At 54.8% G+C, this 16,258-nt stretch overlaps 1 protein-coding gene across 27 annotated transcripts in view; it reads right to left on the bottom strand.

Annotated features, from left to right (window-relative positions):
* The window catches only part of Lrrfip1 (LRR binding FLII interacting protein 1), a 125,114-nt gene that overhangs the window by 47,952 nt on the left and 60,904 nt on the right, over positions 1 to 16,258 (bottom strand). For 18 of the 27 annotated variants that reach the window (XM_026395993.1, XM_026395994.1, XM_026395975.2 and 15 more), the window contains exons 2-4: positions 8,438 to 8,524; positions 3,865 to 3,882; positions 639 to 686 (exon numbers count right to left, since the gene is read on the bottom strand). In XM_026395993.1, the coding sequence (XP_026251778.1) occupies positions 639 to 686; positions 3,865 to 3,882; positions 8,438 to 8,524 (153 nt within the window). The remainder of the gene's footprint in view (positions 1 to 638; positions 687 to 3,864; positions 3,883 to 8,437; positions 8,525 to 16,258) is intronic. The other 9 variants (XM_026396002.1, XM_026395998.1, XM_026396003.1 and 6 more) reach the window with 1 other exon arrangement.

The raw sequence follows: 16,258 nt of genomic DNA, 5'->3' as shown, positions 1-16,258 counted from the left end.
GGAGCATGAGGCCGCCAGCCCCGCAGGCAGGACAGGAGCTAATGACAGGGGCAGAGCCTGGCTCTGGGGACAACTGAAAGCACTGGGGTGCGTCCCCTTCCTGCAGAGAGGGCCAGAGGACAGAGCTCACTTTCAACTGACCCAGGAAGGCAGAGGGGCTGTCCTAGGAAATAGACAGAAAAGGTAAAGGACCTCTCTCACCAATGTGAGTGGGGTGTGGCCACCTGACCCTGAAGGGCAGCAGCTGGCCACAGTCAAAAAGTCTTAAGCCTCTTCTGGTTCCAACAGGATCATGGCAAAACTTGACGATAACAGGAAGTTCTCGTGTCAAGGACAGGTGCCCATCCTGAGTCTCTGGCCCTAGGACGTGTGGGGACTGTGGTGAAGGACCCTGCCCATGGGTAGCCTGAAGTCGGCAGCAGTCAGCTGTACAGACGGATGGGCCTGGCTGGGTGGCCAGGGTGGTGCCTGGGCAGGATGTACATGGAGGTAAACAATCCTAGACCAGATGCAGAAACGCCTGAAGGGAAATCTCTCAGTATCAGATTATGGTGCAGCAGGAATCTATCTGCATAACCTAACTGCATGAGGATTAAATTATAAACCATTTAAGTCTTGAAATTGTATTTGAGGCCTACCATCCACCGCTCGATGTCGCCCCATTTTGTGTCCAGTCCATAATATTTCTACAGACAGAAGAGAAGGAAAATTAGGCCAGAAGTGAAACAAACGGCCCAGGAGACCGAACAGACATGCAGGGTGGAGGGAGCATGCCAAGGTGAGGAGGTCAGAGAGGAAGCCGTGGCCACCTGGTGCAGGTGGAGCGTGAAGAGACCCCGCCCACTCCGTCCCTCAGGCCAGGGAGCAAGGACAAAGCACTGCTGGCCGAGGGGCGGCCTTGAGACCAGGAAGCACTGCAAGCCCCCCTGGAAAGCTGTGCATGCCTTCAGAGCCAACACGCAGGAGGAAGGGACACCGTGGAGGAGAAGCACCGCTGAGAGCCATTCCGTGTTGTGCAGGAGGAAGGCGGTCCCAGAGGAAAGGGGAGGCCCTGTGCTGGCCCCGGGTCCTAGCCCCTGTGTGCCAGCTGACATCTGTGCTGACGCAGGCCCAGAGGGTCACACACTTTATAGCCTGCTCACGGGAAGGCGCCCAGTGCCTCAGAGGAAGTCCTGGTGCAGGAAGAGAAACACTCAGACCTGCCACTGTGTCTGGGGCTTGCTGGAGCTGAGGGCGCATGTCTCTACCTTAGAAGAGAAGGTCCAGAAGGGGTGTCACTGTCACTAAATACAGTGACCCCAGAGTCAGGTGGGAACTCAGGTGTTCAAATTTCCACCTCAGATTATGGGGTTTTGCTTTTTTCTATACTTTCCCCTCAATTTTCAGTAAGGAAATCAAGGAATAGTCTACCGACCCTCTAAGACATATAACAGAAGTGATTTTTCTTTTTACATTATTAAAATCTTATAATCTGAAAAAAAGAATTGGATGTAGAGGTACAAGGTAACTGGTCATGGTTTTCCAATTGCCCAACACACTGCTGCCGGGTCTGGCGCAGGTGCATCTTGAAGGGTGGCCAGGTGACCTGTGGCTCTCCGACGGTCTTGCTCCTTTCTCAGAGGAGGCACCATGGAGAAAACTGGAAGACAAGGAACTAGGAGCGGGCACTGAACCATGCCTTTAAAAAGCCACCAGACCAAGCTCTATGCCATCAGCCACACGGCTGCCTCTCTCCGTAAGCTCTCTCCTTAGGCATAAATTCAGAAAAGGAAAAAAGCGAACACTTTCCAAAGTCAGGTTTCAACTTCAATTTCAGTGAAGGCACCATCTTAAAGCTGCCTTGCAGCCAGTTCACTCTGCCCTTGCTGTGGACCTGCAGGATGAACAGGTGCCTCCACACCTCTTGTACCTTAATCTCCCCTTCCAATTGTGAAGTCGGCAGGAAAATGCATGTTTTTAAAACAGAGAGAAGTTCACATTAAACTTCACAGGAAGTCTATACTGCCAATTTTTCTATTTCCTTATTTTTCTTTTGTCCCACTCTATACTTACATCAAACATTACACTACACCTAATTCCTTTTTAATGATAAGAGTGAGAACCAGCATTCAAAGTCTTTCCCCTAGCTCCCAGGTGGCCTTATTGACAGCTGCCTCACTGCAGGTCAGCCTAGACACCCCAGAGCACCCAGTGCCACTGGACGGTAGCCCTGGTGAGGGCAGCAAGTGGCTCACAGCACACCCCAGGGAGTGCAGAGTACTTCGAATGCAAGCCTCACCACCAGCAGTGAGCCATGCAGAGGGAGGCGAGAGACCTTCAGAAAGGGCTCCGGGCCAGGGAGCCATCATGCCCATCAGCCCCTGGGCCAGGAGAGACTGGTGACCGTCTCCCTTTCCTCTTCATCACTCTGAGTGACAAGGAACGCCTTCCCTTCCTGGGGACACACTCACTACAGAACTATGCGTGCTCCTTCCGGGGCCTGCGGGGTCTTAGCTCCTGCCGCACACAGTGTCACCTCTGACAGCGTCCTCACCAGCAGTCCTGGTACCCCAGTGTGCAGAGCAGGGAAGGAACAGACCTCAGTGGAGCGACCAGCCAAGCCTCTGGCTGGGTTTGGGGCAGCAATGTCCTGCTCCTACAGTGACAGTGAGGGCTCCCAGCTTCCCTCGAACCAGGGAATTCTGATTCTAATGCTGACTTGGAACCCGGGCTTCAATGTCCACTTCAATACTTGGACACTGGAGAACCTAACAGTGCAAGCAGATTCTGGTGTCTACAAAGCGGGTTTCTCTGTCCTCTGCAGGGCAGCAGACAGGCAGAGCGAGGGCCCGGAAGGCACCCAGAACCTGGGCGAGCAGAGGAATCCTGCACGGCAGGCCCGGATACCACGGCAGTGCCTTTATCAGGCCTCATGCACTCACCTCTGAAACTCAGCGACCTTATTCTGATTTTTTAAAAAATGTTTTAGTTGTAGATGAACACAATGGCTTTATCTTATTTATTTGTAGTTGTAGATGGACACAACACCTTTATTTATTTATCTTTATGTGGTGCTGAGGATGGAACCCAGGGCCTCACATGGGCCAGCGAGTGCTCTACCACTGAGCCACAACCCCAGCCCTTTATTGTGATTTTCTTATCTGCTCTAAGAGAAAGATACAGTTATTCTTCTTTAACTAGAGTCAGAAACTATTGTAGATGAGGTTCTAAGTAACAGACTCCCCTCTTTCATGGGAAGGACTTGCCGTCCGCGGATTCCCTGAGCAGGTCGCTCCTCATTCCGCTACTTCTGAACCCTAAATCGCGGACAGGGTGTCCTGCCTTTATTTTCTCTCTGGTACCTACTTGAAGACCCAGTTGCTTCCACACAACACCAGGGACAGGGAGGCGAGTCCCTGGGACCCTGACCCGGGACGTGGGGACAGGTCTCTGTTAGCTGGGCTTTAGGTGGCGCCCTCTTCACTTTCTTTTTCACTCAGATTTTAAAGTCAGGATCTAGTGATCCCTCCACGCGTGGTAACTTGCAGGGATGTTTAAAGGTTTTCTAATAAAGTTGTCTGGAAAGATAATCCAGGTGATTTCAGAGGTTCCCTCAGATTTTAAAATGTGATTTTGAGTTAGGATTCATGTTTTTCTCTAAGATACAGTTTTCTAATTTCTTGAGGAAAAATGGAGAAGAGAGAAGGGCTCAGTACCCAGAAAAGTGCAAGCACAGCTGTCCACGGTGGACGGGGACCCAAAGCACTCTCACTCCAACGCCAACACACAGCGAGAGCCACAGGAGCTTCAGGGCCAAGCGTGACCGCTGGCAGGGGAGCAGGCGGGCGGGACACAGCGCATGCCATCAGCCAGGGGACGGCCTACCTTTTGAACCTGATAGATCTACAGAGAGGGACAAAAGAGAGGGAAAGAGCGTAAGTCCCATTAAAGCAGCAGGAACGTCAGAAAGGCTGTAAGGAACCAGAAATGTGAATAAAAGCCATCCTGGGAAGAACCAAGGCTGGTAAAATACGAATCAAAAAAGGTTGAAATCTCATTGAAAGAACTGGTCACTTTAGCACTCATTCTACATTGTTTTAGACACACTGGCGAAACCCAGGCTTACCCACGCCAGTCTACTAGACTCCCACGGTTGTTCTTACACGGAAGTGTGTGCAACCTGTTACCATTAATGGGAAAAGTACTTTTTCACCTGTATCGAAATTAAATTCTCTTTTGTAGTCATGAAAGTTTAGCCAGAAATTGTAAACACTTAATAATAAAATCAACTGGGAAAATTCACAAATAATGAAGAAAGAGGCTTCAATGATTCATGCTAACACACAGAGAACACCAGAAAAATTCCAGCAAAACACAGTGACCGTTAGAATGGAATTAGAATATTTAAAGAGAGGTTGTGATCGCCCTCTGGGCTGTCGGTTTGCTCCGGGGCTCCTCCTGATCTTCAGTGACACCAGTGCAGTGTCCTCCGCACTCACTCCACAAGGCACCTGGCATCTGCCATGGTTCCAGGCATGGTCCAAATTCTGAGGGCATACAGGAGAGCACAGGCGAGCACACCAATGCTGCCCCGAAACAGTCCTCCGACCAGGTGTGAAGGCAGGACCTCGAAGGACACGCCCTGGGCCACCCTTCCACCAGTGCAGGCTCTCCCGTGAGGTTCAAGGTTCACTGCCATCTCCAAGACGATGTCTTCCTGCTATTCTCCTCTTACATGCCCATTAAAAAAGGAGTTCCTACCTCTGTAAACAGCCCCAAAGCCCAGCTCAGGAAAGTGGCACTGTGAGAAGAGCCGGCGGGCATCCAGAGGAGGGCGCATGCCACCCTGCGCTTTGCTCCTTGCTGCACACTCTGCAAGTCCTCCTGGGTCAGGGCAAGGGCCCCGCCCTCCTAGGTCTTCCTGCTCCTCCTCTGGGCCTCCTGTGTCCAGCCCCCTTCTCAGAGAGAGCTAACAGCTCAGCAGCGGCAGGGGGCACAAGCAGACAAGGATCATGTTTCTCAAATTTTACACCAAATATCAACCCTCCTGGTTAAACACTGGTCTTCCAAAGCATATTCATTTCCCCTTAATCAACAACTTAAAATGCCAGTGCCCCAGGCTATCAGGTGGTATAAGCTCAAATTGTGTGCTAGTTCTAATAATAGCCAGGCCCCTGGACAGGCCAGGCACAGCAGTCTGCGGAGGTGTCTTCAGTGTCCAGGCCACATGTTCAGGCCTGTTAGCTGCTCCCGTTGTCCCTCCAGATGTGTACACAGCTGTGCACATAAAGACATGTGCACCCCAGAGGGGGGTCAATGAGAAGCAGGTGCATGGACAGTGCCGCTTCTCTCTCTGGGCCACTCTAGCTGCCACAGGTGTCCACCACATTGTTGGACTGTGCCTTGAACCTGGCACCAAGGAGACACCTTTCACTCAGAGCACAAGAGGAGGATGTGGCTCGCTCTGCCCTGCTTTGCAGCGGACACGGGCGTGCTGACAGGCAACTGTACCAAGAACTTTGTAACGTCATCATGCATTCTGTCCAGCATTAAAGACAGAATATATCCTATCTAGATGTGTGCTTAATTTGGAAGATAGACATGTATACACCACTCTGTAGTTCACTTTCACCTTGACTCTGATAGTTTGCATATGAGCTGTCCCCCAAAAGCTCCTGTGTGAGACAGGGCAAGAGGGCTTACAGGTGGAATGGCCGGGTTATGAGAGCCTTAACCCACTCAGTGAATAATCCAGAGTGGGTCTACCTGAGTGATAAGTGCAGGCAGGTGGGGTGTGGCTGCAGGAGGGTTTCTGGGGGCATGCCTTTGGGGTTTATATTTTGTATCTGACCAGCGGGGTCTGCTTCTTGATTATCATGTCCGGAGCCTCCTCCTTCCACTTCAATCTTCTGTCCTGATGGAGTTGGCCATCTATGAACTAAGACTTTTGAACCCATACTCCCCAAATAAACTTTTCCTCCTCTAAAACTGTTCTTGTCAGGTCTTTTGGTCATAGCAGCAAAAAAATAAAAAACATTGGCTTTGTAGAATTGCATATTTACACTCTTGGTGGGAGTCACTCATGAGGACATGGTCACAAACACTGTGGTGAGCGCACGGGGTCCCACCTGCAGCACTGGCCTCTACTTGTGCAGAATCCTTGGTTTGGCTCTAACAATGCAGCTCAGATGACGGCCACAGGCTACAAGCAGTGACAGGTAGGGGACAAGTATGGTCAACTGTCAGAGCAACAGAACATTTTTGGAAATTCTTCTTATAGCTTTTAGATGACCTTAATAAAAAATAGACCAGGGGACTGTGGGAGACCAGGGGAAGCGGTCTAAAACTGGATGAGCCTTGGAGCGGGGTCCTGGCCACAGTGACAGGGGCTGGCTTCCACAGGGCTCCTGGAGAAGGAAGCTGAAAACTGACTCGGCCCAAGAAAGGGAGGCCCCGCTGGGTACGGTGGCCCTGGCACCTGTGATCCCAGGAACTGGGGAGGCTGAGGAGGAGCACCGTGAGATCCAGGCCAGCCTTAGCAAGACCCCATCTCAAAAGAAAAATAAAGAGGCCTGGGGATCCAGCTCCCTGGTGGAGCACCCTGGTCCAATTCCCAGCACCCACCCCCCACACAGAAAAGAAGAGCAAGGGAACCTGTAGCCCACTGAGACACCTGCCTACAGCCAGCTGCCATGAGCCTCCCAACACCACGGGAGGGACTAGCAGTGTCCCCCTGCACGGTGGGCTTGCGACCATCTACTGAGCAAGCAAAAATGTTCTGTAGAGACATCAACATGAGGCAGTTTAAAAAACACATTTTTAAAAACCAGTTCAGAACAAGAGAACTAGTTTGGAATGGGCCCAGGGCCTGGGGATCCCGTCTCAGAAGTTGTGACAGTGGCTCACAGAGCAGCACGGCCTCTTCCTCTCTCCCCTTCCCACGCTGAATGCTTCTTCTCTACAGTTTCTGGAGGGCCCTTGGGGAATCCCTCCTGGTCAGGCCCCACCCAGGAGTGCGTGGACCTGAGCCTGGCGGGGCTGTCTGTAAGGTCGTGGTTCAACTGTAAAGTTCAAATAATTGAACGTTCAGGAGTACCTGTTTTTGGTTGTAGAGTGATGAATGATCTGAGGGGAGAGAGATGCTGCCAGTACTCTGCCCTGTGCTGCTGGGAGTGAACCAGGGCAAGAGCCCGAGGAGCTGAGTGCTGAACTCTGACCCCAGCTCAGGACCACAGTTCTCACGCCCACGCAGGAAGACTCGGGCCACCCTTGGCCACTGGTCACTCAGGCCCATGTCAGCATAGGGCCAGCACCCCTTGGAATGTGGGTGAGGCGTGGCTACTGCTCCCTGTCCCTGCACAGGACTCCTGGCCTATCTCTGAGGAGCCCATTCTCAGCGTCCCTGCCGAGCCGGGCTCCCCTGGGGCCTGCCCTCCCTTCCCGTCTGGGGAAGAAACCCCTTGGGCTTGGGCTTCCAGTACTCTGCAACCGTTCTCACACTTCCTGGAAGGATTTTCTTCCCCAAATGTGCATCTGGCCACATCCCGCCTCTGCTCACACATGTCCACGGGGAGCGACAAACTCCGCGGGTGGTGCGGGGGGCGGTGGGCAGCCCTCCTCAGGCTGGAGGCCAGGCCAAGAGCCATGTGACCAGCTTGGTCCCTGTTGGGAGGTGGCCAAATCTGCAACAGTCCAAGGAGAACCAGAAATCCCGGCTTCCACTGGAAATCTCAGAGGCCTTGAACACCGGCCCCGTGAGCCAAACCAGAACCTGGGCACGGAAACCAGCCCAGGCAGGCGATGGTCACCTGTGTCCAGCACCACACATTTGGATCTCAACAGGAATAGCCCTTTGGGGTGGGGCCAGAGTGCCTCATCCCTTAGCGTGAGTGATGACCCCACATAGGTCAGGAATGACTTCTGGCCCTGGCTGGGCAGAGTGCAAACCAGCAGCAGGCGGCAAGACCTGGTGTGTAAACACACCACCGTCCCTGTTCCCAGAGGGCAGTTCTGGCATGGCCACTTTGACCACGATGTTCACTCTGTGCTCTGGACCACTAGGTAACACTGAGAGACCCAGGGGAAAGGGCTGCATGGGAACCAAGCTGCCCAGTTAAGCAAAACTGACCTGTCAGAGGATCTAGAGCCTAGTTCAATAGTTAGGCCTGAAAGTTCAGAGCCATCTCCTTTTGGCTCCTCTCAGCCAGAAATCAGGGCTGGGAAGACTCTGCAGGCAAGTGACTGGTCAGCTGGTCTCAGGATGCACCAGGCCCTGTGCTGGCAGCAGGCATGCCAGGCATCCGCGCTCTGCACACTCCTTCCTGGACTTGCATAACTGCCTTCCAACCAAGAGCCATGGGAAGGGACAGGTGGTCAGCAGCGACAGGTGCCCTGCATTTACACACTGTGCCTACATTAAAACTACCATGAAGGAGTCAACCAAGAACCCCCACTTCACCTCCTTCTGCTGCCGCTCCAGCTCCTTCATCCGGATCTCTCGAGCCTCAGCACGGGCCGCACGCTTTGCTGCAAGCCTGGCCTCCGCCTGAAAGAAACCCAGAAACCTTATTAGAGAATAAATCAGTTGCACCTTCCAAATACCTGGTTAACAATGAGTCTTGTGCATACAGCAATGAACCACCAACTTACAGGAGGTAAAGAGTCATTGAGAGTGGTAACAACGGTAGTTACAGTACAGTGCACCCCTTTCCCACAGATTCATATTCTGTGTTTTTAGTTTCCTGCGGTTCAGTGAAGTTCAAAAATTCCAGAAATAAATAGTTTATAAGTTTTAAATTGAGCACCATTCTGAGCAGTGTGTGATGAAACCTCACACTGTCCTGTTTCATCTTCTCAGTATGTGAGTCATCCCTTTGCCCAGAGTATCCACACTTTATACACTACCTGCCAGTTAGTCACTTGGTAGCCATCAGGTTGGGTAATATCACAATGACTGTGTTCAAGGAACCCTTATTTTACTTAGTAAGAGCCCCAAGTCACCAGAGTAGTGATGCTGGCAATTTAAACATGTCAAAGAGAAGCTGTAAAGTGCTCACTATACAAAAAGGTAAAAATTCCCGACTTAAAAAAGAAAACGAATCATAGGCTGAGGTTGCTGATATCTATAGTGAGTTTCTGTTTTTACAGTCTTATAATTTAGAAATTAAGTTTTATCATAGATACAGAGGAAAAAACCATCCATAGGAGTTGGCACCACCTGTAGTTCCAGGCATCCACAGGGGGCTTGGCACATATTTCCCCAGGTCAGTAGGGGTGACTATGATGACCACAGCCTCCCTCCACTGACCCTGACTGAGAGCCAGCAGGCACCACTCGGAGCTCCTGCAGGTCCCCTGGCACCTCCCCCTTTACAGAGCAGGAATGGGATCTGGAGAGGCTGCCAGACCCCAGCTAGGGTCCCCCATCTCCAGTGCTGAGAGGTGACCCCACTCGTCACCCGCCTAGGTAGTGTGATGGCTCATCTTCCCTGACAGCGGCCACGGAGCAGGGTGGAAGGACTCCAGCTGTTAGTCAGCCCTTCCCCCTAAACAAATCCACCCTGTGTCTCAACCTTTCAAGCTGTGGTGGTTCTGCCATGTTCCACCTGAGAGCATAAAACGTGCCTGACCAGTCAGCTGTGGGAGTGGCCATGACCGTGGCCTCCTGTTTCACAAATCTCCTGCTTATGCCTACTTCCTGCAACAGAGCCACCAGGGAGGGAAGGACAGAGCTTCTGGGCTCAAACAAACCCACCTTCCTTCCTCTTGTCCTCTTTCTTTTGTTACGCACCTGTAATTCTTCCACCCACATTCTATGGAAGTGTTCAATTGTCCCCCTGTTCCCTAGATAACCCTGTCTCTAGACAATCCCGACTGTTCCTAGACAATCCTAAAAATCATTCCCTAATGACTCTAAAACTGTTCCCTAGATAATCCTAAATGGCCTTCAGAGATAGCTAGAAGCCCAGCAGTGTGGCCCCAGGGCCACCAGCAGCACAGGAGCCAGTGCTTGGCTCCCAGTTCCCCAGCGCCACCGCCCCACCACACTTGATTCGTATCACACACTCATCCTCTCTGAATGAGCACATTGAGCCTCTGCGGAGTCAGCTGGCTTGGGTCCTCCCGAGGAACTGACTCTATACGGGCTCCTTTCAGGTGGTTCCTTGGTCAGTCCAAGCCCAAGCCTTTCTAATCAAGGGGTGCCCCAAACCACAACTGCATTGGAATCTGACTCTTTGTCACCACTTTCAACGTTCTAGGTCATGTTACAGTTTGTAAATGACCTCTGGGGTCTATAAAAAGAGGCTACAGAAGAGGAGGAGGAGGAGGAGGAGGAGGAGGAGGAGGAGGCGGCGGCGAGGCGGCAGCAGTGGTGGCAGCAGCAGGCTCATTAGGCAGATAACCATCCACACCCACAGCAAAGTGTCAGAGTTCACACCCAGTGTGGCCACCTCCCTAGGGGAGGCAGCGCCTGCTGGCCATCCCTAAGCTGGCAGAGACCTAGCAAGACTTTTAAAAATTAACGAATTCATTTCGTGCACTGGGGATGGACCGGGGGCCCTGCATGCCGCGTGGGAGCGCCACCACTGAGCTGCACCCCCAGCTCTAGGCAAGAGTATTGGCAGCAGCCTTGGACCCTGGCTGGCGGGGGGGAGGGGGGGAACAGGGAGGGGGTCTATGGAGAGGAAAGGGGTCGTGGGAAGAAGGGGAGCAGCGGAGTGAGTCTCTAAGAAAGAAGAGAGGGCTGGAAGGACTGGGCCACCAGGCGGGCAGAAGGAATGAGAGGTGCAGGCACCAGGATTGTGGGGGGTCTCCAAGATGCCTGCTCCCCGTGTACATGCCTCGTGGCTGGTGCTATGTTGAAGCTATATTATGTGGCAAACGGAGTCACACAGTGATCAGGCTCCTCACCAGTGGACTCTAAGCTGAGCAACTGGGAGGCTGTTTGGTGGGCTTGCCCTAATCAGGTGAGCCCTCTAAAAGAGATCTAGAGGTCATAGAGCCTCCCACTGGCCTGGAGAAAGCAAGCTGCCTGGGGGGGGGGGGACAGTGAGGGATGGCAGCTTCCAAGAGTTGAGCAGCCCCCAGGTGACAGCCAGCAAGAACAGGGGACCTCAGTCCTATAACCACAAGGAACTGAGTTCTGCCAAACACCAGGGGAGCTTGGAAGAGGATCCCAAGCTCCAGAAAGACCCAGCTGGGCCGACATGACTACAGCCCATGAGATCCCCAGCAGAGAATGCTCTGAGGCTGCGCCCCTGCCCACAGCCTGTGAGAGGGTGTGTGGGTGCTGTGAGTATCTGTTTGACACCAGCAGGTGACCAAGAGGGGTGGGGTCGGTGACCATGGCTGCTCTCAGCGTGGACCTGTGGTGAGCAGGGGAGTTGGGGCACCTGCACCCCACACCAGCCTGCCTGCCTGCCTGCCTGCCCGAGCCCCTACAGGGGAGCTTGCTTGGGACTGGCCTAGACCTTTGTGGGCTCACCACCTCAGCACATGATACCCGCCCACGGAGGGGCCTCCTCGGGACGCCTTTGGCCAATGTCTGCCCTGTCCTTGAGGATAATGGCACTGAGAGGCTAAAGCCCAGCCCCTGTGCTTTAAGGAACATGACCTGGTGTCGATGAGATGAACAAACTCCCGCGATGACACGAGCCAGCCAAGCTCCACAGCAGGTCAATCACGCAGACTGTCCCCTGACTTCACAATTTAGGAAGACGATCGATTTGTAACTCAATACGACTTCAGGTCGCTGCAGACCCCACCGTGAGATCTCTCCCCACCCCACGACGCCGGTGGAGACGAGGCACTGGAAGCACAGGAACGGGGACTCTGCCCGACTGCAGCCACCACACTGGCACAACCCTGTGCGTGACCCAGGCTTGCCTTCAGGAGCACACAGCTCAAGCTTGAGAGGCCAGAACGAAAACCCACCCAGAGCTCTGGCCACACGTCCATCCTGCTCAGACCCCGTCGACAGCAGCAAGACAGCAGGCAGAGCACGAGGGACACTGACCGCTCTGAATGACCAGGAGGGCGCCTGATGAGGCCAAGTCATCCTGTGAACAAGGAATCACGTCAGGCCCGCCGAGGAGACACCCGCAAAGCTTGGGGGAAGACGGGGCCACCTGGGTACGGACTGGCAGGCAGGCACTCTCAGGGCTCGTGTGCCCCATGCTGGTGCTGGACAAAACCCTCCTGGACTGACTCTTGTATTTAAAAAAAAAAAAAAAATTGCTCGCTTGAGGTCCCCGTCGTGCCCCATGGCCCTGATGTCGGCCCATGTGTGCGCAATGCAGGGGAGACTGGAGGTGAAGTGACTGGGCTATGAGAGCCTTCACCTCATCAGTGCATTGATCCCCTGTTATGGATTAACTGGGGGACTGCAGGCAGGCGGGGTGTGGCTGAGGAGGGGGGTTGCTGGGGTTGAGTCTTGGGGTAGGTGTTTTTTCCTAGGTGAGTCCAGATTAGTCTCCGTAGGTCTCTCCTCTGCCACACCCTCTGCCTCTGATGCTCTGCCTCACCTCTGGGCACAGAGCAATGGAGTCTACCTTCTATGGACTGAGACCTTGGAAACTGGGCCCCAGATAAACTCTTCCTCCTAAAATTGTTCGTCAGGCCTTTTGACTGCAGCAATGCAAAAGCTCACTACAGCCACGCCCAACACGCCTTCCCACCGTCTGTGCTTAGCTTGTAGGGCCCGGGACAGCTTCCTGACCATCACCAGCAGCACGGCCGAGCTGCCAGGGAAGGACTCTCGACACAGGCAGAGTGATGGCATCATGACAGTGTGGCAGGGACTGCTCTGGGGCACAACCTGATGCCCTCCTGGGGCTGAGCAAGGTGTCCCACTGGACAGGAGCCTAAGCAAAGCCCAGAGAGAAAAGGGCCAGAGCCAGGGCTGGGACTAGGGTAACCAGCAGCAAGTGGCAAGGCCCAGAAGGCTAGAAGGCCCAGGCGTCATGTCCTGGCTCTCGGCTTCTGCATCTGGATCCTGTCTTAAAGGGCTCCTGGCAAAATCGCAGCAGATCCCACCATGTTTTAGAAACACTGCCCGTGTGAACCAGGAGCTGGCACTGGGACAGAGAGGGCCGCACAACACCCCCGGGTCAGAAAGCGCCTGCTTCTGTGTCACCTGGAGTCAGCCTAAGGCTGTGAGGTGCAGCAGTGAGGAAAGAGGACCTTGGAGGTACAGGGAGACCCAGGGGACCCCGTGTGGTGCCAGAAGTCAGAGGAGACTGGGGAAGACCCTCCCAGCCACCCACCCAGAGGCTGTGGCACCTGGGATCACACCCAGCCTGAAGGCTCCCTGTTCCTCCCAGGGGTGTCTGCAGACCTCCCCTGCCCTGGAGGATCTCAGAGATGCCCCTAGGCGGCCCCTCCACGCTCCCTCCCGCTCCATGGAGGACAAAGCCAATGAAGCCTGAAGGCCTGAAGGGATGGAGAGAAGGGGAAGAAGTGGATGGGATTCTGAACGGTTAAAGGACTCTGGGATTAAAACACGAAGCGTAGCCTTCACTGGGCTTTAAAAAAGTAAATAAAACATAGGTTGGGAGACAAGACTAGCGCACCCAGCCCACACCCGGCCGGTCGGTGGGTTTTCAGCTCCCAGCTAAGAGGGCTGGTGGACCCTCCCGCGCTGAGGTCGAGTGGCTTCACTCTCTGCAGACTTGGGGCCCTGGGTGAGCAACAGCTCAGCCAGCACCTTCCCACGGGGCCCTCATGGGGCAGACCCTGGCCCGTCCACTCCCTTCCCCAGGAGAGGTGGTCCAGCTAGCCCTCAGCTCTTCCCAAGGCCAGTGGCCCCATTCGAGGGGTCCTGGCACCCCCAGCTCACACGGTACTGGTACTGTCTCTGCTGAGATACTATCCTGAAATACTGAAGGGGGAAATGATAGGCTCTCCTTGGAGGGTGGGGGGCAAGGCTGGGGTGATGGGTGCTGAGGCCAGGTGGTGGGGACAGGGTGCTCCCTAAACCACGGGCTCTCAAATGTGACCCCAGCAGAGCACCAGTCTCCCCTGGGGATCTGTGGAAAGGCAGACTCAGCTGGCCGCAGTCCTGCCGAGCTGAGCCTCAGGGTCCAGGCCTCTGGCCTCCTAGCCTGGGGGTACCAGTGCTCGTCCACGGGCGGGGACCTCTGCAGTGTATTTAGTCACCACCTCTCGGGTGTTGGCATCTTTCATAAAAAACAGCAAAACATTCAAAAGAAAGGAAGGAAGGAAACGAAGGTGCCCAAACCAAAACCAAGCTGGAGTGCAGCTGCCCCACCCGGCTCCCTGCTCCCGTCATGGGGGTGGAGGGAACCCCACCCACCGGCAGCCCAGGAACACCCCCAACCAGGGTCCAGACATGAGCTCACCTCCCCTTCAGGGGTGCAGCCTGGTCCTTCCCCAGCCTCCTGCAGCCCCCGCAGTTTCACAGACTCAGGGTTAAGCGCGGCGCCCTTGGAGGACGAGAGTCCATTTACCACCAAGCCTGCCTCGGCTGGGCGGCTCTCCTGTGCGAGTTCCACTCCACGTCCTACTTCACCACACACACCCAACAGCACGCCCACTCTGGGGTGAGGGGACAGCAACCACAGGTCAAGCCTGGCCCCCAGGGCCGCAGGGTCCCCTAGCCACCATCCTCAGTGCCAGCCCTTCCGTCAGGGGGGTCTGAGGCTGATGGGCAGCTCACAGGCCAGCTGAAACGCCTGCTCTGGGCTGCAGAGCCCCGGGTGTGACGTCCCCAGGCCGGGCTGGAGAAGACGTCACAGCAGGGCGAACAAGTCCCAGCCTAGCCACCCTGGCCACGGGGCGGAAGTGGCAGCGAGACAAATGGCCCGACCCTTGCCTGTCCCCAGTGTCCATGATGCTGTGGAAAAGGTGTCCCAAGGTAAGCGCTGCATCTCAGCTGGGGAGGGGACGGAGCCAGGGAGACCCAGAAGTGAAGCCGCAGGACGCGAGGAAGCCCTGGGTGGGGACGCAGGCCGGAGACGCAGGCCGGAGCCTCCCCGCAGCCTGCCCTGCCTGCCCCCCACTCGCTTCCTCCCTCCTGGTCCTCACCTGGCCCTGTGACAGGGGTTTTGTGAGTGGCAGGAGATCCAGGAGAGGGTGGGAGCCCCAGTTCCAGTGACATCTGGGACCTTCACAGCTGAAGTGGTATCTGCGCCCTTTTGGGGACTCCTGGGCACTACAGGAGGCCTGCTCTGCAGCTTGCTCAAACACCCCAGGCTGCCTCCGGCTCTGCTCATGCATGTGCTGGGCTTTGAAGCTTTCCAGGGTAGGAGTCCATCTCCCGGGCCCCCTCGCCCTGCGAGCACGCTCTAGTGACGCTGGGCCCAGCACTCTACAGAGAAGCTGGAGGCGTCTGTGGGCCCCGGTGCTCAGGCAGCTCTTGAGAAACAGGAGGGAGACCTCCTCACATCACTTTCTTCATGCTAGCAGAGGAAGCCCTGGGCCTGGAAAGCCAGCTGCCTGCCGCTCCAGCGGGGACTTCCTGCAGGCGCCTGACTGCAAACCAGCTGCTGCAGTGACCCCTGGGCTGCAGGCTACTGCTCTGCCTTGGGAAGCTGTCACCACAGGACCAGGGGCAACTTCAGGGGCCTGTGGAGGGAGAGAGGAGTGTGGGCACACAGAGAGGGGCCCCTGGGATTCTGCCATCTCCCTGGTCTCTTTGCTCAGATGCCAGGCGAAAATGATGCTCTATGGAGCTGCTCCAGGAGAGAAGCAATTTATTCGATGAAAGGCATTCCACAAATAGAAGGAAGTTTGCATATTAATTATGCATTCATTTGAGCTTCCAAAGAAACTGGCACCATGGATGGTAGCTGGGCTCCATGCTGAACCTGGAGTGGTCATTTAACTCCAGGGTATCAGAACCAAGCAGGATTGAAAAACGGCTGCATTCTTCCCCAGGCCCCAGGACACGTCATGTCTATAATTCATGCGCCTTAGGAGAAGCCTGAAGGACCTGTTTAAAGTTCACTCATGAGAATGTAGTGGGAACACTGTGCAGCTGAAGCCTGAAGTGGTGAAAGAACCAGTTTTGTTTAGAGTCAGGCAGGGTCCTTGGCCCTGCAGGATTCACTCCAGAATAAAAAAGGAGTGGAGCTCCTGCGCCCCGTCACAGGACGGCCACGCAGCAGTCGGGCCTGGGGAGGAGGCTGCAGAGGCACACAGGATCCCCGTCCAGACCTGCCTCTGCTGCAGGAAGTGGCAACTTTTGTTTCTGCGGAAAACCCCACCCTCACAGGCAGCAGACTCTAAAAACAGCTCGCCATTCAATAAACCATGCGGGA

Source organism: Urocitellus parryii, chromosome 1 (genome assembly GCF_045843805.1).
Source record: "Urocitellus parryii isolate mUroPar1 chromosome 1, mUroPar1.hap1, whole genome shotgun sequence".
Lineage (NCBI taxonomy): Eukaryota > Metazoa > Chordata > Mammalia > Rodentia > Sciuridae > Urocitellus > Urocitellus parryii.
The sequence above is the reverse complement of the archived record's forward strand: the minus strand, read 5'-3'. Positions and strand labels throughout refer to the sequence as shown.